General features: G+C 43.5%; 1 protein-coding gene across 5 annotated transcripts in view; it reads left to right on the top strand.

Moving 5' to 3' along the window:
- The window catches only part of MICU1 (mitochondrial calcium uptake 1), an 88,045-nt gene that overhangs the window by 20,658 nt on the left and 41,428 nt on the right, over positions 1-25,959 (top strand). For 3 of the 5 annotated variants that reach the window (XM_041404807.1, XM_041404808.1, XM_041404809.1), the window contains exons 5-8: positions 4,004-4,166; positions 12,506-12,549; positions 23,770-23,835; positions 24,986-25,100. In XM_041404807.1, the coding sequence (XP_041260741.1) occupies positions 4,004-4,166; positions 12,506-12,549; positions 23,770-23,835; positions 24,986-25,100 (388 nt within the window). Of the gene's footprint in view, positions 1-4,003; positions 4,167-12,505; positions 12,550-23,769; positions 23,836-24,112; positions 24,119-24,985; positions 25,101-25,959 lie in introns of all 5 variants that reach the window. The other 2 variants (XM_041404810.1, XM_041404811.1) reach the window with 2 other exon arrangements.

Genomic DNA, 25,959 nt, shown 5'->3' with positions numbered 1-25,959 from the left:
GGGGAAGCCAGAGGAAGTTTTTTACATGCAGGAACTAGTGTTCTGGTTGTTTGAGATGTGCCTGTGTTGACCAGCTCTTTCCTTCCCAAACTAGGCAGGGAAGAATATGACCATGATTTCCAAATAAGACACAAGCCAGGTGTGCCCAAAAGATGGGAATAGTGTGTGGCCTGGATCCCTTCTCATCCCAGTGTGCCTTCTCCAACGGCAGGAGCTCAGGAGCAGCGATTTCCCTGGGGACAGCCCTCATCATCTTTGTGCCAACACAAACCTTTTCTCTGCAGCCTCCAGACAGAATGTACCTTGTGTGGCCTGAATGCCAATGTTGCAAAAGCTCCTTGAAACGCAGGATGTGCCAGGTATTGTCCCAGGTGCCTGCCGTTTGAGCAGCAGTTCTGCAGTGAGTCACCCCGGGAGCCCTTTGAATGTGGCCAGCTCAGATGACAGGGGAAGGTGTGCCCTGCTCCTGACTCAAAATTAGGGCTGCTCCCAGGATGTGCTGCTCCCCTAATTGTGTAGCACCTTGGGGATTCTTCTACAAACCACCACCCACGGTAAAAACTCTTCCCAGCTCTTCCCATAATTAATTGAAAATAGCGTGGGATTTTCCTTGCGAAAAAATTAAGCCTAATTGGAAGTGTTTAACACTTGTTTGTTATCCTAATGTTCCTTTTAATGAAGGTGATGATTAGTGGTGAAGCAGTAAATTGAGTTTGACATTGCTGTTTTAGATAGTGATCCAGTGAGAGGGGGAAGGTGAAACATAAAGCACTCTCAGGTGTTGGGATTGTGTGTGGATCGTTCCCAGGCAGGTGTCTGTGCAGTGTGGAGGTCCTGGCTATGTAGGGCAGAAAAGGAAAAAAAATTACTTGAGTGCCTCAATATAGTTTGAAGGCTAATGAGCTGTAATACAGGATGGGGGCGGGCTGATGTGTTAATTAACTTGCTAAAAGTGTTTTCATGCAGCAGTAGGGCTGACTTATCAAGATGTACTGGCAGTGTTTGGGTCCTGCAGGTATCTTGCCTTGGGATGTTCCTCGTGCTGAGCCTTCATTTGGGTGTGTGTCGCAGGAGGAAGCACGAAGAAAATGAGTCCTAATTAATTTACCCTGTAAAAATGTGTGCTGCTGCATAGTCAGGGAGGCCCTGGTGATGCTCTGTGCCTTGAGATGTTAATTTAGAGCTTTATTTCATGTCAGCATAGGATTTAGGTTTTTTTTTTATTTTTTTTTTAACCTGAGGCTTAGCATAGACATTAACAGTCTCAGCAGCACCTTCACTCTTGTAGAGCAACAGGGATTACTTACTTGTCCTTCTCCTCAAGTATGTACTCTGCTAATAAATGCAAAAAAGGGATTTTTCCCTTTGGGTCATATCATCTTTCTGAAGGTGCCTGATTACATGAAGCTGCATTTCTGGAGGCAGGATGAGAATTTTGCCTGGTCTTCCTTGCATCAAGAACTGCTTTGTATTAGGGAAAGGTGAGAGGTCAGGAGACACTTGTCTGGCATGATTTTCAGTCCAGGTGGCTTTGAAGCAGTGCAGAAACCCCTCACAAATGGTTATCTGCACCCAAATACATGGCCCCTTAACTCCACGTTTGTGTCAGGCCACCCTTGTCAGCACCCACTTGATGTTCAGCACCCAGTCAAAATAAGTGAGGTTTTCCCCCTTTGCAGCATCTTGGCTGCTCCCTTCTTGACCTGGCTTCGTGTTGCACCCAGCCTTGCAGTCAGAGGGATGGGCTGCAACATTTGTCAGTTTTTGCCAGCTGATTAGCTCATTACCAAGAATGATGTAATTGTGAGTTCAGCTGCAGGCAAAAGGGAAGAAGTGTGGCTACATTTGCTCTCTCCTTGTAGGGAAGAAGTAAGATTTCAGTTGTGATGAAAGCAGCCTATGAGATGCTAAAAAGCAGTTTAGATTCTACTCTTTTGGTCCAGACTGCATTTCTGTGCTGAAAGATGAGACAGGAGATGTGGTTTTGAGCCCATGTTGTTAGTAAGCTGTTGTTGCTGTGGTAGTAATACTCTAAATAGTCTAAACATTAAGAGAAAAGCACCTGAAAGCAAGAAGTCTGAGAGCAGCATCTTAGCAGGGGCCTAAAATACATGGAGAGGGAAGAGCCATTGTGGATACTAAGTCAAGTGGGGTAACATGAAACGTGGTTTTACTGGCAGAATGTCAGGGCTCCTGTCTCAGGTGCAGCAGTGGGGTTGTTGAGTTGTGCCCAGCTGGGTTGAGGGAAAGCAATTGATAGTGCTTTGCAATAAAATTTTCCACAGGCTTGGAATATTTGGTTAATGAGGTTTTTTTAGCTAGAAAGCAGGCTGTGTTGAAGGGTTGCCATGGATGGAGGGAGCTGGTTGTGCTCTGTGGTGTCTGCTCTTGGCTCCAGTCTGGGGTTTCATACTGTCCTTGTTTTATTTGTCTTCCTTGAAGGTAAAATACTGAGCTGTTTCTGGCTGATTAAGCTGGGTGGGGTGTTATTCATGAGATCAGGTCAGGCAGGAGTGAGATATGACCTGCACCCACAAGTGAAAAGATCACTTTGGCATAAGGAGCTGCCTCCTGCCAGGTGGGAGCAGTAGACAAAGCCAGAAAGAGGTGGAAAAGTGGGTGTCATCTTTTACTTGGAGCTTGGCGGTAAAGCGATTTTCCTCATTCCAATGCCCTTAGCTGTGCAGAACCTTGTGGACTGAAGCAATAAAAGTGGGATTAGGTTTGTTGATTAGAAGTGCAAAGAGCCTGGGGAAAAAAAACTTTCTCCTGCAGGAGGGAGGGAACTGCCTGTAGTGGTTGATGCAAGGACATGTGAATTCTGGAAGAGCTGTGGCAATGCAGAGAGGACTGGGGAGAATGCTTTAGATATTTTCATTCTAGGTAATGTCATCTGGGACAAATAAAGAGGAGAGAGGCTTTGCTTTACCAAGGCCTGGCTTGGGGGATGTGAAACATTTGGCTCTCTTTCATGCTAGAAGTAAGAAAAACTGGAGGGTGTTTTCTGTCTGATAAACATCAGGCTGAGGAAGTTGTTCAGGAATTTAAGGACAAGGCTGAAGCAGGACCAAAGCCAGGAATGATCTACAGCTGCCTTGGCAGTACCCTTGATCTTGCCTGTTCTCTTGCAGCACATCGTCGGTGGGGATTTTTTCCTCCTGTGGCTCTTGGCCAGCTGCAGGTTTCAAGTACATTATGGACTGTTAAACATGGCATATAATGCAGGACTGAAAAGCTGAAGTAAGGAGGAAAGTTTTCTGTGCTAATACATGATGAAGTGTAGGTGTCTGTGCCTTTTTCCACCCTTGTGGCCTTGTGTTGGGATTTTGTTTAGAAAAGCTGTCTCTTGTCTTTGATTAATTCCAGCTGTTTGGGGGGAAACTGATTCTAGGTACCAAAAAAAAAATATCACTGCTGGCAGAGTTAGGAAGAAGCAGATTGGTGAGGAGGACTGAGTTTCTGGGGAATTCTGCCAGTGTGATAGAAAAGAGGAAAAAATGAGCTTGGGTGACTGAGCAACCAGCTGCGGCTCCAAGTGATTTTTTCCAAGACTCTGCTTGAAAGTAAAGGTTTCTCCCAGCTTTCCAAGACTTTTCTTTTGCCTCATATATTAATCACAAATCAAACCCTTCAACACTGTGGTTAAAATATTGGGCTGCTTTAGGTAATTTAAATTCACAAATGTGATGCCAGTTTGTTTTCTTATGCTCGTGTTTTTAAAGCACCTTCAGGGATTTTGTGCATTTGTTTTTCTTCTGCCAGCATGAAGAGTCTAAATTTATTCATAATAAAGATTTTTAGTGTTTGTTCTTAATCCTGGGACATCAGCAGCTATGTCCAGTCTTCCTGGGTGTTGAAAGGGTTTTTGAAAGGAATAATGCCAAAAAAGTCCAGAGTTGTGTTGCTGCACACAACTTGTCCTGAGGCAAATCTCTTTGAGGACTGACAGTCAGTGTGGGGCAGGGACAGTGCGCCTCTAATGCTGGCTGAATTTCATTTCCAGGTGATGGAATATGAAAACAGGATCAGAGCCTACTCCACCCCAGACAAAATCTTCAGATACTTTGCCACGCTGAAGGTCATCAACGAGCACGGCGAGTCCGAGGTGTTCATGACCCCGCAGGACTTTGTGAGATCCATCACCCCCAACGAGAAGCAGCCAGAGAGTGAGTGCTGGGTGGGTGCTGATCAGGGGAGCTGGTACTCCCCAGGCTCTGCTCACCTGCTCTGTGAACTTCCCAGTTCTAATTGCCAGGGCTGGGAAGCATCTCCTCAAGGTCTCCTGCTCCAAGCCCAAATTTAGCCTGAGTCCTTTCATGTTTTCCAAAATGCTGTTGCAGTGTAGTGGAGCTGGCTGGTGGGAGCCCCTGAAGGGCAGATGGGATGCCTTTCTCCTGTATTTAACAAGGAAATATTACCTTTAACTGAAGCACTTCCTAAACCTACAAAAGGAGGTTGCTTTGGCAAGGAAAACATCAGCAGTAAAGGCTGGAGTCAATGATCTTAGGGGTCTTTTCCAACCTAAATGGTTCCAAAGGGGTTGAGGCAGCCCCATGTGATGCTGCTGGTCAAGGTAGGGCTCATCCCTGCCATCTTCAAATTCCCTGTGGGTTGCAGACAAACACATCACTTGTGGTACCTGGGGGAGGTTGGCAATCAAAAAGTGGGAGAGAGACACTTGCTCTTGTCTGGAAAACTGACCTGAATATTTGGTGTTGGTGGGGTAGCAGGAGGCTGCATTTTAGATATTTTTGTCTCCATTTCATGTTTGGGGGTCTCCATTTAGAGATTGATTTTGTCTCCATTTTAGAGATTGATGTTTGGGATGTTTCATGTTTCTTGGCCTCCTACATTGTATCTCAGAGAACGAAACAGGCTTTTGTCAAATTAAAACTTCACTTGTCTCTGCAGACATTAATGAAGAACTTCAGCCCCCAAATGTTAAATATTTGAGTGTGGGGTTTATGTCCAAATTGAGAGACTGTTTTGATGTCTTAGATGACAGCTGCTAAATAAATACTGTGTACCCTTGTGCTTCGAAAATAACAATATGAAGTGTGTGCAGGAGGGAAGAAAAAATAATCCTGGCATTAGTGTTTAAAGCATGTAGGTGAATTGATATTTAGGTTTCCATCCCAATTCCCATTTTCCCTGGAAATGGCTGTAGTTTCCATGTGAATTAATGACTGTAGGTTACTATCTTATACCATCTTATCTATCTCAAACTCTTTGAATTGGTACTTGGAAAAGCAGTAGCATCTGCCTGGAAGCTTAAAACTGAAAACATCCTGTTTTTCATTTCAACACATCTGATTCTTCTTTTAGTTCTTCCACGTGCTTGGTGCATTTTAGGGTGTGTACAGCAAATAGGTGAAAGAATGCTGAGCAAACACCTCACTCGGAGACAAGCAGAGGTGACTAATGGGAAATAATAATTCATCAGTCTTGGCCACTCAATTCCCATTGTATTCCCGTTGTTATCCTGGCTGTTGAAGTGGCCCCATGAAGCCATGGCTCCTGCAAATGCTGCCAGTCAGTGACACACAGCAGCTTGTAAGGGAAGAAAGTGGTCTTAGGTGCTTTTAGCAAGTGGAATGGGATGGAAGCTGAGCTTGGGCTGCCCATCAGCAGGCAGAGCAGGAAGGTAGGCATCTTGGATTTTGTTGAGTTGAAAGATCTGTCTTCAGAACACTTAGGGAAATTTTGTAGATTTGCTTCTAGATGGAGCTACTCCAGGGTGGTTGTTCCTTACCAGCTCTGCACATCATCACAATCACAGTAAATGGGGTTTTTTAACACATAATGAACAGTAGAAGAGTACAACACTTATTGCTGCAATAAAGTCAAACCAGCCATAACCTTGTTCTGAAACGTTTTTAAAGCTGGTAGTAAAAAATGAAAAGGAAGATAGGTCTGGTTTTCAGACCAGAAATTGAAAACAAAGAGTGCTACCTGCTGGCCAGATGAGTTCTGTACTTCACACCCTGCTGGTGCTTTTGACTCATAGGATAATTTAGGTTGCAGGTTAGTTGGGAAATACTGGGGCTGCTTTCATCCTGAGTCACGACTTGGGTGTGCCCTCCGCTGGGGCTGGGGCATCCTGCCTTCATCCCAAGGCCTTCCCTGGGGTTCTGATGTAGCCTGGAGTGTTCCTGGGAAACCTCTTGGAGGTAATCCTTCAGTGTGCTCAAGCTGCAGGTCATAATTTCAGGGAGTAACTTCTTGTAAATGCCTCTGCTGTTTTATGGAGAGAAAACACTGAGGAGTATAAGTGATCTGGAGTAACGAGGCAGCTGAGTCCCTGTTGTATTTATTTTTAAACTGCTCATCTGCTGTGAGGGTATTGTGTGCCTGATTCATTTTTATGGATTACGTAGGGGAAAGTTTGATTTATTGTCAATGAAGTGTCAGCTTAATTCTGGCCTGTGTTTTGCTAGCTTGGGGAAAATGAATGCCAATTCCTCAGCTCCTGTAGATTGCTTTCTCTGGTTCAGTCAAATTTCCTGCCACAGCATTCCCAAGTAGGCAAACTGTGCTTAAGTAATGACACGAGCTTGCTGAGCTTGGAATGGTTTGTCAGAAGAAGCCAAAGAATGGCATTAAACTGGAAAATTGCTTTAAAAAACAAAAATTCTTTCTGTGGTATCTGGCAAGTTCAAGTGCCAGGAGAAGCGTGGGTGGTGATTTCTTCTCCTTGCAGTCCTGTATTTCTTTTTTTTCTCTTATGTCCCCTCATACCTGAGAGGTTAAGTTTGCTGCGAGAGTGGATGGGCAGGGATGGCTGTTTCCTGCCCGGTGCTTCCTTGGAAGCTGAGTCCCAAACCAGCTGAAAGTAAGCTGAAAATACTCTGTTTCTGGGGGAAAGCGCAAGGATTCCCTCCATTTCCCCATGTTTATCTGGGTCCGTTTTGCACTGGTCATTTTCCTGGGGAAAGTGAGTATTTTGGAGCATCCTGGACTAAGAAGGAGCCGTGTCATGCTCAGCTTTCCTATGGCCTTTCAATAAGGACTGAAAGAAGTAAAAAATACTTACTCTATCTCATGCCAGCATGCTGTCATGAAGGCAGGTTCATCCCAAACCAATCCTGCTCTTCCATTCCTGTGTTAACCTCACTGGTTATCCCAGACTCCTGCCAGAGGAAAGATGCATTTCAAGCTTCACCACATAATGAGCAGTGACTCAAATATCTGAACTCTTGGAAGGTTTTTTGGTTGGGTTGTTTGTTTTGTTTCAGTGCAAGAGACCCCAAAGATGCTGTGAAGGCCAGGCAGAAGCAGCAGCTGTGGCCCTGCAGGGAATGGTGACAGAGGAGAGGAGCTGTGAGGACAGAGCTGATTGTTGGTGGCTGCATCAGAGCGTGCAGCTTGCTTCTCCTGGTAGAAATGGTTTGTTTTCCATGTCTGAACTGCATGAGGAGCTGAGCACAAGCTGGCCTCTGGGATGGTACAATGCAGGAGTGATGATTTGTAATTTTGATTAAAGTTTATGAAATGTGGATCTGATCTCCTGTACAACCATCAGCCAGGAGCTGAGACAAGCACTCATCTAATGAGGAGGGGAGAACACCCTGGGCTGGTACGGATCCCTAAAGTTACACAAAGTGGTCAGCTGGGATTTTTAAGACCTAGAAGGAAGCCATAGATTCTGGGATTCCAGTCCTTCTGGGAACTCACTCTCTATTCTTCCCTGGTACATCTGCTGAAGAGCTCTTCAGAGCAAGGATGTGAGAGGTAACTCTGGTTGTCTCCTGACCAAGGTGAGGCTCTTTTTTTGGGGAAATAAACAATGCCTGGGCAAGAATCATCTTTGAGCCTGTCATGCCTGGTATGAGACCCCAGGAAAAGAGCCAGGGAGGAGGAAGAAATATATTTACATGTAAGCTTGTGTGCTGAAAGTCACATAAAGGAGAGCTTCCCATACAGTGCCAGGTTGGTGTGGCTGACCAGCTCTGTTAGGAATGCATGTCTCACAGGGAGACTGACTGGCTTGTTGGAGCAGGAGCAGATAGATGAGAACCAAGTCCCTTGATCCTTCCTTCCTGGAACAAAACAGTCCTGGACTTGAACCCCAGCACAAGGCTGTTGTCCCCTGAGAAGTCTCAGGCAGCTCATTGTTTGCTTGCAGATTCCATTTTAGATTCAGAGGGGAAATACTCTGAATACAACAATCAGAAGCTGGATTACAGCTCTGGAGGGGAAAGCTTTCTCCAGCATTTTCTGCTGCCATAATGTGGCATATCACAAGCACAGTTAGCAGGCTTTTCAGTCTTCATAATTAGCCCTTTTATTCATCTGCTGACAATAAAGGAGTCTATGTTATATATTAAGTAGTGGGGGGAAAAAAGCAGATCGTGAGTGAATGTTACCCAAATAATGTGAAAAATCTGACAAGAATATCAAGAGTTGGAAGGAATTGAAAAGATTTTTCCATCAGTGAGAAGCTGCTGGTGTCCCTGAGGAAATCATGGTGGTTTCTAATTGATCTCAACTGTGTTCTTGGCATAATATAATTGCCCTTCTCCTGGAAGCTCGTTTTTAAAATGTTTTTTAGAACTGTAGTCTATAACCTATTGCCTATGGATTTATTTTTGCAAGATAACATGAAGAGCTTAGTAATTGACTGCATATTTATGAAGTGTGGTGATTAGCTGGCTTTGAGAAAATCCATGGAAAGTATGTTTTTGTTAATCAATAGGAATATAATAAGCATTTGATTTTAGATTTGTCTATTGCTGAACAAGAGCAAGAACAAGTTATTCTGTGTTTTTTTCCTTAACATAATTAATTTCTTCTCCATGAAAATGTCCTCCCCAGCCCAAAATGAGAGAAGTAAATGCAGGGAGTATGGTCCTACCCCCTTTTCCCCATTGTGGCAGGCAGTGAGTGTTCTGTAATTTTTCCTTTATATTGAATAATTTTTATTTTTATAGTGCTGTGAAAGTACCATCACATGAATAAAAGTAGCAGTCTGTATTCCTGGTATTGGTGAGTAAATGGTGTCAGTCTGCTCTGAAATAACATTTCTAGTGCTGCTGTGTGCTTAGATACTCTATGGCAGTGCTGCTGTTTATTTGGGGCTCCTGGTAGGTGGCATCAGAATTTGTAGGAGTGAAAAACAGTGGTGGTTAAACATTCCAAGGAAGCTGACTGGGAAACCATTGCAGCTGGCAGTGAGTGGCTGGTGCAGAGCCCTTGGCTGCAGGAGCAAAAGGGAATGTGTAGGGAAAGGTGAGTGGTTGTGCAGGGTCCCAGGTAAATATAAGTGTATTTTGGGACAGATCATGGTGGAAACTCTGGGTTTGTTAAAGAGAAACAAGGAGTGAAGCTCTGGGTGCTCACTGCAATCCAGACTGGCCATGGGGTGTGTCCCGGGAAAGCTTGAGGCAGCCAGGTATCTTCCTGAAATGACTCCTGGATTTCATTGCTACCTCTCTTGAGGAAATCCTTTCAAGCACTTCTGGGAGAATGCTTTTTCAGCCCCTGCTCCTCAGTGAAAGGTGGAAAAGCTCTTTTTTCCTGGTTCAACATGCCTATTAGCCTGTGTTCCTGCAGCTCAGCAACAATAGCCCAGCCAGGAGCTGTTTGTCTTGGGAGCGTGGCACTTAGTGACAGTCCTGTGGCTTTAACATAACACAACACTGCCTTTTGAAAAGCAGAGGTGCAGTAACTGCCATTCTTCCCTTCCCTTGTTCAGCTGGGATTGTCCTCATCCATGCAGTGTTCCCATTGGCTCACCAGCCCACAAAAATGCTCAGTTCCTATTATAGCATCTTGGGGCTTTTTATCTAATTTAAAGAAAGAACCCCAGGCATCAGGTAACAGACCCTCTTTGTTGGTTTTCTTTTATCAGGTTTAAAGGCTTGTGGAAAAGCAGGCAGCTAAGTCCTTAAAAGTGAAAATAAAACTGTACTGGGAAAAGGACAATTTATAGCGTAAAAGTGGATGCATTGAACATAAATGCCTCTTTTTCAGCTTTTGAATTGGCTTCTTCTCTCGGGACCAATGCAAGAGGAATTTCACAGAGGAATTTAAGTGTGCATCTTAATTAATGCAGCAGAGGAGAGGGGACATGGTTGTGCATGGCTGGGAGGGTGACCATGTAAAACACTGGTGGAAACCAATGTGCTTGTGTGTGCAGTACGATTGTGGAATCATCTGGGTTGGAGAAGATTTTAAGATTGAGGTCAAGCATTGGCCCAGCACTGCCAAGGCCATGACTAAACTGTCCCCAAGTGCCATATCTACATGGCTTTTAAATCCCTCCAGGGATGGTGACATCACCACTGCCCTGGGCAGCTGTGCCAGTGCTTGACCACCCTTTTGATGAAGGGATTTTTCCTAATATCCAATCCAAAGCTCCCCTGGCCCAGCCTGAGGCCCTTTCCCCTTGTCCTGTCCCTGTTCCCTGGCAGCACAGCCCGACCCCCCCTGGCTGTCCCCTCCTGGCAGGGAGTTGTGCAGAGCCACAAGGTCCCCCCTGAGCCTCCTTTTCTCCAGGCTGAGCCCCTTTCCAGCTCCCTCAGCCCCTCCTGGGGCTCCAGCCCCTTCCCAGCTCCATTCCCTTCCCTGGCCGTGCTCCAGCCCCTCCATGTCCTTCCTGGATTGGGGACCCAGAGCTGGACACAGCCCTGGAGGTCCCTGAGCAGGGCCAGCCCAGGGGACAGTCCCTGCCCTGGGCCTGTGCCCACACCACTGCTGGGACAGCCCAGGAGCCATTTTTTCCATATTTATTTATTACATGAATAGTTATTGTAATTATTTAGAAACATATGGTATTTATATATAGAAAATGACAGTTATCAGCTCATTTTTCTTGCTGTTCTCTACACAGTCATCCATTCATTTTGGCTCTCTATTGAAACCTCTGTACTTTCCCAGTGTCCAGTTGCAGGAGGTGCCATTAAGACGTACTTTCACTTGCTATTTTTAACCCATGTCCTTTTTCTGGCTTTCCATGAGCACATGTATAATGTCAGGCTGTCAGCGATTTGTCTTTCAGCAGCATTTCCTGGCATGGGAAAAGGAGGTGTCCCTGAGAAATTACTTTATTATGACACATGGACATAAGCTCAGCTTAAGTCACCATCCAGATGGATGGTCGGGGTGAGCTCTGACCACATTAAATGTCTGTAATAAAATAATCACATTTATCAGACCAATCCTACCTCTAAATGCACTAATACTTACTGCATTTATATCCATAACTTGGAAGAGGACAAAATTCAGAAGATTAAAGTCTGAAAAAGTGTATGAATATGCAATTTGCATTGTTATCAGGCCCACAAAATATTGAGAAGGTGCTTTCTAGCTGGAATTTTCACAAGTGCAGAAAGCCCTGTGACAATTGCCTTGACCTCTGAAATTGGTGCCAGAGGAGCTGTAGCTGCTTTGGGTCACAAAGGGCAAGGGGGGTCACCCTGGAGCAATGAATAATTCCATTTTCTGCACAATACCATGAAACTTTCCAGCAGGCAGGAGCGGTTTCATTATCCTCTTTCAAAAGCAGGTGACGCAGCAGGCATGGGGAAGGCTTTATTTTGGTTTTTCCATCTTATTTTCTAATTTAAATTGAAACGGGAGTGTGCTAATTACCATAAACAGTGGCAGAACATACAGGGGACATCACTCTCCAGAAGGTTTTATTTCTCAGAGCACCAAAAATCAGCCTCTCCTCTCCTGAGTTTTACTGGAAATGCTCAACTTGAGTTCTGCTTAATCTCTTCTCAGGATGCATCTTCCTGACTTTGGATTGCAAAGCTCAGATAATTAATCTTCCTGGATTTTTTTGTCATCTTGCTTATATGTACAGTCACTGGTGTTAGATGCAGCCTGCTGGGCTTTGTGGGTTAGAGGAGATCTTTGTGCCTTAACTCAGCTAAGGCTGGGATATTCTTTTCCCCTCTTCAACATAAATAAACATTTTGTGAAGGTATCAGAGACTTTATTGATAAAAACAGTCCTTCTCCCTTCCTTTCTTCATTCCAGCTAAAGAAATCCACTTCTTGCAAATGCATCTGCAACTTATCTCCTTTAAAATCTATTTATTTTTTACTCACATGTGAACAAACTTTGGATTTGCTTGGGGACATCCCATTTAACTAAGGGAACAAGTGGTTTTTTTCCCATTTGCATGCTATTTAAAAGGTGTTGCTAAAAGTACCAAGAGTCACAGGTGAAATGTTTGCCTGGTAATAGAGCAGGGATCTGCTTTGGGAGGGTATTTCAGGCTCTTGAGAGGGGCTGACTGCTGAGCTCTTGCTGGCCCTGCTATAGAAGGAGGTTTTCTTCTCTGATTCCATGAGTTTGTTGGTTTTTTGTGTTCAAAATACAAAGTACAAAATATACAAAACCAAATAAGATTTTCCTCCCATCCTTATGTTTTCTACACACGTTATACTCAGACTGTGCATTTTACTTTCCAGTCCTCTCAAACAGAAAACACAAGAAATAGTTAATTCTATGCCATAAATGTTTTCTTTTCTGTAAGTATTTTTTTCTCTTGCAGACCTGGGCCTGGACCAGTTCATAGTGAAACGCTACGATGGGAAGGTGAGCACATTGGACTGCTAAATGTATTTTATTTAATGGCTTTTTTGACCTAGAATCCTTCAGTTATTACCTGTGTGAGGGTGTAAGTTAAATGAAGTGTGTCAAGTGTTCTCTTCTGAGCATTTTGGTTTTCAGTAGCATTGCAGTGCTTTTTCTGTAATGACAGAAAGATTGTTTTCTATAAAGGGACCTTATTTTAATGTTTACAGACAAAATCTTACCACTTCCTATATGCTGGTGGGCTGGGAAATCATAGGTTGTAATCACATTTCTTTGCTGCTTCTTTCTGACTGTGTGAGAGCCCCACAAGTTAAACCATTTCAGGGGAAACTCACTGTACCTTTCCCTTCCAATCTCACCTCCAGATTCCTAAAGGAAGGAGATGTTGTGGTTTCTTTTCTGTGTCCCACCCATGTATTCCCCCCTACTGAACAGCCTTTCTCTGTTCCCCTTTTGAGCCCAGGTTCTTCCTGCAGCACTGCACAACTGTTCTGGGTGTTTGTGCTGTCATGAGAGGTAAAAATCTTAATTCTGATCTAGTTTTGTCTCCCTGTGAAAGAGGAGCCACGTAGCATCCCATTTGTTGTTATCCACACTGTAAATCCCACTGGGGTGGTAAAGGCAGCTCTGCCCCAGGACTGGCAGCTCAGATGGACTCCTTGATACAGATGACTGTAGGTTAGTTAATTTTCCATCATATCACACAATGGTCCTCCAGCTTTTAGCAGCATTTCCATCTGCACCATGTGAAAATGAAGCTTTCAAAGGGACATCAGCATCTCCCCCCGCTGTTGCTGCAGGGTGCACCTGGCCCAGTGTCAGGCATTTCCAGAAAGCCTCAACACTGGAGAAAAATAGGAATTTAAAGCTTTATATAAACACAATGTATGCTGAACATGTGCAGTTCCCTGGTTTGTGTTTAGCAGGCACAGGTAACAACAAGATGATCAAATACCTGGGGTCCCTGTCATGAGCACTGGGCGGGTGTGCTGGTTACCCAGGCAGCAGAGCAGGGCTTTGCTGGAAAACAGACAACAGGGAGGTGGATTTTGGCAGTTAGCTTTGATACATAAAGCTCCAAAGCGTGTCGTGAACACCTGTTTTCTTTTCTCCCCTGCCACAAACGTGATGTCTGCTTTTTGTGATTAAAAAATACAACCCAACCAAAGGATGTCTATTCTTTGCAAAATACCCAGTGTTTCTCTCTGTGGTTTCATGACAGTGTGTTTTGCATTCCCTCACTTTCATCATTTTATCTTGTCAAGCTATCACCCTCATCCCTTAGGCTTTACATAAACAGGATTTGTTTGGAGGGAAGAAGTGCTGAATCCCACACTTTTTGCTAATAACGCTCTTCTGCTCCCGAGCACTCTGCAGGCAATTCCCAGCACACTGGACAAAAAATCCAAAGGCAAATCCTTTGAACTCAACTTTCTGTTCCTTTGCCCCTCAACACAGAGGGCTCTGACCTGTAGTAGACTGAAATAGCTTTTTATATAACTTACAGATGTTGCTGCTGCACTTGGATGTCTCTGAGCTGATTGCCTGAAAGTGAGGCAGCAGATTGAGGGGACTGCAATGGACTTTGCTTTATTATTATCTTCTCCTGGGACCTGATTTTTCCACAGCTTAATAACACCCTGGAAGCAGTGCACTCTGAAAATTAAGAAATAGAGGTTCTTGTTTGCTTGGCTGTCTGCTTAAAGGTGCCTTGGGACTGGCTACATCTGGCTGTGGCTGTTAGGGCAGTGGTAATGTCCAGGTGAGAGGATAGTTTGAGGAGAGGATAAAATGAGCTGGCCTTGGCTCTCCCTTGGTAATGAAGGAAGCTGACAGTAGATTGATCTGACAGCAGCTTGTTCTCATTTTGTTGCTTGCTTTGGGTTCCAGTTTAAAAAAATGACACTGCTTTTACTCAGCCAAGCACAACTGAGGTGCTGCAGAGCTGACCTCACGCATTCTGAGTTTCACTTGCATAGTGATAAAACCCTTTTGCATCTCTTCCTCCGTGCCTGGTTCCAACCACACATTCCTCTTGGATTATCAAAGCAGCCTCTGCTTGGAGGGGATTTGCCTTTGTGTGCTGGAGGAGCTGCTGAGCTCAGGCAGAAGGGTGAGAGGGTCATCCCTGTTCCCCGAAGCATCCTTATCGATGTTACACAGAGGTGATGGGAATTGTGCTACTCAAAAATAGGCCTGGTCACTGGAAGGTTCTTCTCCTTTTTTTAAGGAAAAAGGAGTTTGTGAACTGTCAGACATAAGCACACTCTGCTGCTGAAAAGCACTGACAATCCAGAAGCCAGATCCTGACTGATGAGTGGGAAAGAGGATTGATTTTAGTTCCAAGCAAAGTTCCAATTGTGAGGTCTACATGCAAGCAGTAGTTTAGAAGGAGATTCAGTTGAAAGGTCTGTGCAGTTAGTTGCATTTTAATGACATATTCCAGGACAGTGTTTGTAGCATCTGTGTGAATTTCAAGCCTGTGTGTTTGAGATGAAGATGCTGCAGCATTAGTGGGATGATGTGTGAGCTGCTCCTTTCACAGAACCCATTTTATTTGGGCAAAGCTGCCATCAAAACAACAAATTGCCTGCTGTGGGGTGATCAGGACTGATCTTGCCAAAGGGTTTTGGGGAGTGATGTGCCTCTGTATTGTGCTTTTGTTGGGTTTCTGAGCCAGCTTGCTGTGCACGTGACTGAATGCTATGGTGAGAAGATAAAATCCACCTTTTTCCCCTCTTCCTGCCCCTCCTTCTTCCTACTGATAATTTATAGAGTTACTGGAGAGGGAGGTAGATGTTACTGCCTTATTAATGGCAATAATGCTCCTGTAATATAAGCCTAAATGCTTTTTCTTCACTCATGCAAGACCAAAAACCCTGGAGACACTCAGCCAGCACAAACCTTTGGTCAGATGTGTGTGCCAGCACAGGCTCATGCTTTTGGGCTGAGTGTGTACAGGGAGGCAACCTGTGGCTCCACCTTTGCCTAAGAGAGGTGGTTTCTTCCCTTGGGAAGCAAGCTCAGCAAAGTAGGGGAAAGAGGCATTGATTACTATTCATTCATAGCAGAAAAAGGGTATTAATCAGCTTGCAGGTATTTCATATGGAGCCTGAGCAAAAGGCTGATGTGAGAACAGACACACTCTCAGGATGTGGAGGTGCCCAGACCATGATTGTCTGTCTGCTGTGTTTCCACTGTCTCTTCTCTCTTGCATTTGGCAGTGGGAAAGCAAATGCATTTTTAACCCATCTGTAGAAGAAATAACTCATGTTTTAGTGATGAATATGCTCTCAGTAAGTAGTAGAGATTTCTTAGCACGTCTAACCTAGCAAAAGCTTCATTAACATTACGTAAGTTGTCTTGCAGAGTTTGTTTAAAATTTTCTTTTCTTGTGCTCTCTCTGTTTATTTTTTTGGCTTATGCATTAATGATTGGCAAGCTTCATCTCTCAAAGAAACAAAGAAACAATGCTGTTCATGTTATTGCTCTGAATTGTGAGCTGCATATCCACCTTGTCACCAGCCTGGTGAGCCAGCATGGGAGCTCCCAGGTGTCCCCCAGCTGAGCTTCCAGCAGTGCAGCCTGGTGGAAAGGTGAAGGTGAGCTGGAGTGCTTTTAAGAGTCCTCTGGCCTGTTTAGGAAAAGGCTCTACTCTAGATGGCTTATTAGTTTAATTAGGATACGCTTGACTTGCTCTTTTTTCTCCTGTGGGGAGAATTCCTTGCTGCTGCTCAATAAGAGCAAGAGCCTTTGAGCTACCAGCGACAGCTTCCCCTCCTGCAGTAAGTAATTAGAGAGAGGCTTTCAGTGCCCTCTAATTAAATTTATGACTTAAGTATTTCCTGCCAGCATTTATGTTTACTTCTCTAGATGTTTGGGCATGCCATAAAGTAATGCCAAGCAAGGTGAAGGACAAGGAAAATACTTCAAATGGTGCCTCTAAATGCCAGTAAAACATCTCTAGAATTCACTTCCTCTGGGTAATGCAGGGTCATACCATGGGCCAATGCAATGAGTATCTTCAGCTGCCCTGACCTGAAGGCGTGTATCCATTAAAGAACACTTGCTGGGAGTCAGCTCAGGAGGCAGATTTCTTTCCAGATGATTTAAAGAGTGTCTCAGGAGCAGAGGAGTTGAAAAAAGTACTCGGGAAGGATCCCCAAGGAGAAGACTGGAGGTACATGCACCATCCTCTTCTGGTGGATTGAAGGATCTTGCTCACAGGTTTGAAAGAGAGGGAAGGAAAGGAGCCTTGATTTATTAACTGGAATTTCTGGCATCCTTTGCTCTGTGGATGGGCTTTGCCTGGAGCATGATGCTCTCACCAGAGTTTGATAAGCTGCCATAGACCCAAACTTGCAGCAAGTGAGACAAACCTAAAATCCTGCTGTCATTCAGGAGCCAAACACTGGGTCAGAGCTCCCTGGAGGCTTAAGTGCCTCTAAAACCTTAATTCCAAAGGATGCAACTCTAAATGCTGCCTTACCAAAAGCCATTATCACAGTTCAGTAAAGAGCAGCATAAAGTGCGGGTGCACTTGGAGGATACTTGGCGTGTTCTGCAGGTTAAATGCAATGAAAACAGGTGAGGAGTCCTCTAAATCCAACTGTGTGAGGTCTTGCCAGCATCTGTTGTGACTGAGTTTGAAATGAATGTGTCCTCAGTGTCCCCAGCTGGAGCTGGTGAGGGTTATGGTTTGTTTGGAGATACCTTGAAGTGTTTAGCCATTCTGGTCCATAATCCATGGGAAATGCCACTGTCCAACTTCAGATTCCCTGCTTTTAAATTCCTGCACCCTCTGATCTCAGCTCTGGAAGTATTTGCATAATAACCAGGAGGCACCTTCTTCCATGGATAATAACCTTACACTGATCTGTGTGAACATTCCTGTGCCATCCCTAAAAGGGTTGTAAGGAAGTGGTGAGACAAAATCCTTGCCTGTGGCTTTGTGGAAGCAAGCAGAGATGCAGTTTATTGCAGATAACCAGCAAAGCTGAGCTGAGAAGGTTTTTATCTTCTTGGCTTTCTTTGCTGACACCGTGTCCACGTTGGTTGGTTTCTTTGCCTGTTGGCTTTCCCCTCCCAGCCAAACTTGACCCTCCTGTCTGCTTCACTTAGTTCTGATGTTTCTCTGTTTGCTGGGACCTGTGTGGACACTGAAATGTACAAATTCTTTTCTTGGTTTGTTTTTAATAAAACTGGATTTTGTCAAAGAAAATTCATAATTGCTTCTAGCACAGTGCACAAACATCCCTGTGGGCACCTGAGCTGCTTTAGGTACAGAACAAGTGTCTTCCTTTCCTAACTCCTCTACCAAACATTTGTGTATTTTGGCTTTGACAAAGCTCTGTTTGCTGTTATCTGTGTGTATCCCTAATTCTGCTGCTCATTTCCACAGGGCTTCTACTAAAATCCTCTGGTTGTTCTTTGTCCTCTTTTGTTCTGGTTTCCAGGTACCTGGCGGGTGTTTCTTCCAGCTGCTAATATCTCTGATACTTGTCTTTATTCTAATTCTGGTTTGTGCTCTTTTTTTTGGTGTAACCAAGCATTCCCTCATTTTCTTCCCTTTTCTAACCCTCTCCCCTCCCACCAGGATTTCTGGCAGGTACAAAGCAGACAGCATGTGCTTTGATTAGTTTGTGCTTCAGACCTCATAATATGCACTTTTCATGTGAAAGGGACAGTGTACGCTCACCTCTTCCCCTGCTCCTCTCATAAATACTCCTGAGTGCTCTCCTTCATCCTCAGCCTGCAGGATTTATTTCACAACACCTGAGTTTGGCTTGTGGAGAGAACAGTCCTCAGGGTAACCATTAATACCTGGCTCTATTAAAAGGAACTGTTTTGAACAAAGCTCAGATGTGTGTCTCCCTGCCCTCCTGGCTTCACAGTGTCCTCTGAGGCTTCTGTCTTATTGTGCAGCTCAATGAGACTGTGATAGAGCTGGCTCTGTTGGAAGATTGTGTTTTCCCCTTGAGGCCACAAAGTTAGTTTGATTCGCTGGCCAAATCTTTGGGGAAATGTCATCTATTTGAAGGTGTGTCGTTTTGGGAAAGGCTACATTTGCAAACTTGAGTTTTTCAAGTTACAGAATTATGTAGAGTGAACTGTATTAAAAAATATGATGGGTAGTAGATATTTAGTTGTTGTAGTTCTTAAAATCTAAACATTTAGACACCAAAGGGGAGTTCATTCAATATTAGTAAGTAAAGAGGAAAATATCTCTAAGCACTTTGAGTTTTCCCTGTATCTTTTTGACCTTTATGAAATCCACAGGGAAAGTTAAGGAAAAATAAACCACTTGGTAATAAGCCCTCAGTGGGTGTATGCAGTCTTTTAATCAAAAATGGATTCTGGGGTATTTCTGGCTTTAATTTCTTTGATAGTTTTGCTTGTGTTAGCTTAATGCTTAATATTTGAGGGACACAAAACAAAGCTCTGAGAACTCTGTCCTTGGGTGACATGGTGTTAGTAGGGAGAACGGATATGGAAGGAGAGGGTGACAGGGAATGCTTTAGGAGATGCTTGAACTCACTTGGCTACAAAAGGAGGTAAAATCTGGATGGGAGAAGCAGGTGAAGGAAAAAAAAGGACTGAGAGAGGGAAAGAGAACTGACAAGATTTTGGTGGTGAGTACCAAGTGTACAGCCCCAACGTCATCAACTGAGCCAATGGTTGATAATCACTTTTTATAGAGAATTATTGTTTTCTTCCTGATGTCCTTTCACACTGTGATTTCTGCGTGAGAGAAGGAGCAGCACAATGAATTCATCTTGGTCATGCAGGCTGAGATGAGGGAGAGCAGCATCCCAATTTCCATCAGAGACCTAAACAGCTGTTTAAATTCAAAGGTGGCAAAACTCAGCTCATTTTAGAAGCTTTATGTGAGCCATCAAGGACCCTAATTTCGATCCTCCCCATTAAATGCCAATGCAGAATGCCCCAGTGGTCCTGCAGATTGTGATTTCATTACCCTGCTGAGGGGAGCACAAGTGTAGACTGTCCCTTTTCCAAAGCATTTCCTCTTGGCTTTTCCTGCAGGGGTTTCTCCCTTGCATGAGTGGCTCTGCTGCCTGCCACGGGTTGGGAGAGTCTGTGTGGTTGATTTTCTGGGGTGTACAGAATGCTGGCCTTGCATTGCAGGTGCCCTTTGTTTGAAAGGTGGTTTGAATATTTACAGCCTTGCTGGAAGGGAAGGAATGCAGATTTCTCTTTCCAGTCACAGGAGTCCACCTGCAGTAAGAATTGCTGCCCAGGTTTTCATTCTCTGGATGTGCTCAAATTTAGAGTGAAAGGACGTGCAGGACAACCTCACCCATGTCCAGCTCTGTATTTTTGTGCCCCTCTGTAGATACACAGATAAAATAACCCCCCAAAATGAAAAGTTTTTAAAACCTCAATTGAAATATGCCCTTGCAAGGTGTTATCTGCCAATTATGCAGTATTATCTGCCAGCAGTAAATTTTAAGCATTTTCTTAGGTCAGCACTCAGCCACCACAATTTGCCATGGAGAACCTGTTTGTCTTTGCCTGTGTTGGTGTGCAGACTTCATAGGAAATTATCATTCCTAGTGGCTCCAGATAATGTGAGCTTTCCCATGGCTAAAAGAGGTTTATGATTTTCAAAAGGTCCTTGTGCTGTTTTCATCACAGCCTCAAACACTTTTTTTTCTTATTTAATGATGTAGAAAAAGTGATATAAAAAAGCCAGGCAGTGCATTTAAAATAACTTATTTTGCATCCACATTATGGAACTGACTTTAAAAACTCTTAAATCCCTCAATTTCCTCCCAAGTCCCATTTTTGTCCATGTTTCATAGTGCAGAGGGACCTCCCCTATCTCTTTTTTTCCCTAAAGAACTTTGGAACATTTGGGCTGAAAGGCTCAATTTTGAAAACTAATCCGGAAAGCCTTTTATTTCTTTATACAATTTTTTGAAAGTGAGGTGCCTGAAATCTCTAGATACATTGCTTTGACTCTTTAAAGTTTAAGTCTCAAAAAAATGAGCAAAGTTTAAAATCCTCCTTTTTTTCAGTTCAGTGTTTTGATGCAGACAGAGTTGAAAGCATTTATATTTTTAATTACCACAGCAAGCTGGTTTGCACTGGAATTTATTAAGGGTTCTCCCTTGTCTGTTACCAAGTCTCTTAGTATGCATTTCCCTGGATTTTCAACAGCCCTGCTTGGGAAAAGCTGCACACCTGTGGATCTGTACTGCTGGCAAATAGGACTTCTTTTCCTACATGCCTACAGTTAACCAAGAAAGAAATACATTAATAGAAAAGAAAGAATGAAATACATTAATTGATGTCTTATTTTAATGTTTTATAATAATAACTGAAGGTGGTCAGTTGGGACTGAAAGAGAATTGCTTTGCATCCAGGTGACTTCACTCTACACTCATGGGGTTTGTATTTGCTCAGTACAATAATGGTCACCTGAAAATGTTTCTGTTCAAAAGGAACAAACCGAGTAGAATGATGTTTGTCAATAAAAGGTGGTTTATTCTTCATCTAAAATCCCTTGCTAATTGACAGAATTGCTTCCTGGTTCTGGAGAAATACCCATTATCTCTCATGGATATTTATTTTATTGTTGTTTTGGAACGCTAAGTGGTCACATTGGGCTGATAAATTCCTGAAGCTTTGGTTGATGGAAGTGCAAATGTAGTGCTGAAACGTAAATTACAGGAAGAAACATGCCCAAAATGTCCTTTCCTTCTTCAGATGGAAACCCACACTGGCAGCTCTGAGGGATTTCCCAAGAATGTGTTCTTCCCGAATTAAATGCTGTAGTTTCTGGAATGCCACATGAAGTGGAGCTGCCAGGATTTAGGTGGTCAGGCTTCTCTAGTCCTGCATTAGAAGTAGGAGCACCAGCACTGTGTGCCCATCTCTGCCTCTGCAGAGAAAGTATCCCTCCATGTACAAAAATACACCTTTATTTTTCAGATTTGTATAATTCAATATTACCACATTTCACTCTTCACTCAGCCCTGAGAAAACAATTTTAAAATCCAAAATAAAGTTAATATTTGTCGTGAGGAACATAAGGATTCCATGGGGTTTTTCCACCAATCCTTGTTGGAAGCTGTACCATGTCCTTAATTTAAGGGAGGCTCCAGCAGCAGATCAGTTTTGGGGTGGAATATGTGAAGTTTGTGATGTATCTTTGGGTGCTTTGCAGCCAGCCTGTACATAAAGAACTCTGGGGAGTTGCCTGCATGCAGCACAAGACTTTTTCCTCTAGCACGTGGGTTTGGGGAAGCTTGGTCACTGCATTGATCTGTTCAACCACATCTTGGTGCTGATTGAGCTTAGAGCCTGAGTTGGGAAGGGCAAAGCAAGCTCTGTATCTTGAATTTAAGTCAGTTTTTTGACCTGTCATCCGTGTCTGGAACTGTAAGAGAATCTGCCTGTACACCTGTCACAAGTTTTGTTCCACTGAGACTGGACTGGTGGCTTCTCACTGAACTTAAACAGCCATGCTTGTGCCAAAAGCAGTGAGATATTTGGATTTCTTTTTCCTTTTACATGTTAATTTGGATGTCTGCTCGTCTGTGTGCTTGTTAAATATGAATCTACTGCTTGATTAAAAAATACATCATAATTGTAAAGTGTTCCCCATGGCTTGCTCACTCGTGAATGCTCGGGTTTAAATGGAGGTTTTTTTGGGTGTGCTGAATGATCTTAACCAATTACTCTGGTTTTGGGAGTGGATTTAACATGGAAAAAAATGTTAAGTGGAAGACATTTCACTGTTTTAACCGAACACTTTGAGGATTACCTCGTGCTCAGATACAAAAGGGCGTGGATAATTATTTGTGGAGATGACTTGTCTCTAAAAGAAGGTGGAGATTTGGAAAGGGATTTTTCCCTGGGTGTTCTGGTACCATGCATCACCTTTCTGGCTGAATTGGAATGTGCTGAAAGGAAGGTGGGTGTGGAAAAGGGTGGTTTGAGGTTTTAGTGAGGACTGACTTTGGGTCAATCACCTTGAACTTTTAGGGGTGACAACAGCCCACGTTGTGCTTTGTGAAATAGGTAGGTTGATTTATTTTATATTATTTTTCCTGGAGGTTAGATATCATTCCTTGCAGCAATGTTTCGTGGTGGGGAACAGCTCCTGGAAAAAGGGTGCTTTGAGCCTTTCCCACAGTGGGGTGAGCTTCCCACAAGTTCATGGAAAGCAATCAAACACAGCTCACTGGGACAGAGGAAAATGGATGGGAGAGCTGGGATTTTTTTAAGCTTCTGTTCTACTGCTGGGAACCTGAAAATCTGATTGATCAGGGCAGTTGTTACTTTCTCTTAAAATCAGGGTGAGGAATTCCCTTTTCCACAAGCTACAAGTAGCTGAGCACTGTAGTTACAGCTTGTGTTCCCTGGATTAGTGACAAGTAGATGCTGGTTTTAATATAAATAAATAACTCTTTTTTTTACTATGTTTGCTCAAAGGAAGGTGCAAATGGGTAAATGCTTCTCCCTCCCATCTGTCTTTATATTTCAGAGACCAACTAACTTAATATCCCTTTTTATTGTTAATCTGTGGATGCGCTTTCCTCTTATGAGGAATGTTTTGAGCTGTTTGATGCTGACTATGAATTTTAAGTGCAGCAAAGAAACCCATAAAAATTAATAAACCACCTTCTGGAACTTTCTCATGGGATTCTTCAAGCAAGATGCCAATAGCTAGATTATGATCAATGCTGCCCAAGAGAGGCAATCAGAGGGAGAGGCAATAAATCACAGGAGCAGGTGAGATGCTGCTGGCAACACCTCCAGCAGCAGTCACAGGGAGCTGCTTTCTCCCCATATCCTGCCTCTGGTTCAAAGGAAAACCAGATGTTTGTTCTTCACATCAGCATCAATGTTATTTTTTGCTTTGGATTCATCTTGATGGAAATGGAAGCAAAACCATTTTTAGAGGAAATGATATTTCAGCCTGGTACCCCATAAGCATAACTGGCTGTTATCTTGCATCAAATGAAGGCCATTAGCATGTTGTCTGCTGGTAGTGACTCGCCTCTTACTAAATTCCTGGTGCTCTCCAGGTGGTAAAGGCACAGTTTTATGTGCCTTTACCACCTGGAGAAACAAGAACAATTAAAGAACAATTTTATGTGATCAATAGAACTGAAGTCTTTTTCCCTGGAAACTTTTTTTTTGTGATCTATATGATTATTTTTGTCTCTTTTCTTGTGGTTTCCAAGCCAGATACAGGTTAAGTTTTCATCTAAATTATTAGCTGAGCTCATCCCCACCCTGCAATCACAAATAATGGTGAGTTCTCTCTCAAAAAAAAAAACAAAAAAAACAAAAAACAAAAACTTGAGGTGGATGAGAGACATCAGCTGCAGAGAGTGGAGAAGCTATGAGCTAACACTTGCTGGGATATCTCCATAGGCTTCCAGTCACAGCAACCACCTGGTTGCTCCAAACTTTCCTTGCTCTTGGCAAGCCTAACCATTCAACTTGATGTGATGTTTTGCCTGCTTGTTTTATTGTTGGTTAACCAGTTTTCTTTCCTTTATCTTGTATATGGTGGGATCTCCGCTAGACAGAGGTAACGGTGGGGGACAGTTGTGTAGCTGGACCCTCTTGTGGTGGTGTTTGTTGGTGGTTTTTCCTAAAACCATTCCTAAATCCAGCCTTGCTTTCACCGTGCCTGCGTGTGCTTGCATGGCCTGGTTTCCATGGAATAACCTCACCCACCCCTACTCTCCTTTGTATTCATTTAATTCTCCTCTGTGTGTGTGCCTCCTCCTACTGTGTCCTTAAAGTGGGTCACCAGTGTGGATTCCCTAACAGTTTTATGGATCCTTTTCAGCCTTTGGGAGTTCTGCAGATCAAAGGGACTCGAATTTTTAGCTTAGTAAGATATTGTGAGCTGATAAATGGAAAAGAATTGGAGCAAGAGGGGGATTGAGTTTGGTTTCAGGCCCAGTCCTCTCTTTGAGCTCACACACACACACGTACAATTTGGATGACTTTGATCAGACTTTATATTCATGTCAAATAGTCCTTTCTTGGCTCTTTTCTACAACAGAGTCTAACTAAAAAGCTGTCAGTGAATACAATTTCCTCTTTAAATCCTGTATTAAAGTCTGAGTTTTTTACCACTAATGTCAAAGATTTTAAGCAAACTGGCCATAGTTTTATTTATGTTTATTTCAGCTGGGCTGAACCAACACCGAAATCCCATGCAATTCCTTATCCTCATTTGGAATGGGGAAGCACTGATCTTTGCAGAACTTCTCTGATCAGATCCAAAGGCTGGGAAAGGTCCACTGGATATGGATGGAGACAGTAGGGTTGTGTGTGTCCATGGAATGGCTTGTTGGTGCTAAGGATACAAATGAAGCCTTCCATTTCTGTGTTTAATCTGGTGCTTTGTGTGCTCTCTTTGGGCTGTGGCTCGGGTGGATGACAGAAGTTGTCCCAGGAGAGGGAGAAGTTTGCTGACGAGGACAGCATTTTCTACGCGCTCGGAGAATGCGGACTCATCTCTTTCTCCGACTACATCTTCCTCACCACCGTCCTTTCCAGTAAGTACAGCAGGGATTTTCTCTGCGATTCCTGCTTTTTTGAAGTTTTCAGGTTTCACAAGTAGTAGCTTGTTGGCATGCATTTCCCTAAAAGGCCTTCTTGGTTGCCTGCAACTTGAGCTGAGCAATTGCTGTTGCTCGATCTGGTTTAGCCTGAGCTTCCAGTGCTTTGAAAAGACAAGCTGATTGATGACTTCTGAAGATTTATTTCTCATTTTGAAATGTGACAAATTTTTTTTTAATGAGTCACTTGACCTGCTGTTCAGATCTGTAAAAGGAGATGTGTTCTTGAGCTGTGTTCATGTGATATTCTCTTGGATTTGGATGAACAGAGATCTCCAGCTTTTCAGGGGTTTCACACCTCTCCAAACTCCCTTTTCCAGCTGTGTTTTCACTTGAGTGAGCTTGGGTTTGTGAGTGATGTAATCCAATGAGGAGGGAAGTTAAGCTGTTTACATTTCAACCAGTATCATTAGATACCTTCTGTCTTTTCACCCTGCTGCCCTTGACTTGCATTTGTGATATTTCCATGATCTGCTAATCTGTTCCAGCAAAGTCATCTGCACTCCAAGTGCCAGCACTGAAAAGTTTGCTTTGCTGGCAAGAGCCAATGAAACTGAAGCCTTTGATAATGTCAAATGGCATTTCTAGACTTTCTTCACGTGGAAGTCAAGCTCAAAACCTCATTTACAGAGCTTCTCTGACTGCTTGGAAGGTGCTGTGTCATAAACAGGAAAGTCAATGGCAGTTTCTCAGCCCTATTAGAAAATGTGGGGTAAGGGGGAATAAGCCACTGTCCAAATAAACTTGAGACATTTTATTTTCAGATTTAAAAAGAGAAAACTTGGCCACCTAATCA

The sequence above is a fragment of the Onychostruthus taczanowskii genome, unplaced genomic scaffold (assembly GCF_017590055.1).
Source record: "Onychostruthus taczanowskii isolate IOZ18803 unplaced genomic scaffold, ASM1759005v1 scaffold22, whole genome shotgun sequence".
NCBI lineage: Eukaryota > Metazoa > Chordata > Aves > Passeriformes > Passeridae > Onychostruthus > Onychostruthus taczanowskii.
The sequence above is the reverse complement of the archived record's forward strand: the minus strand, read 5'-3'. Positions and strand labels throughout refer to the sequence as shown.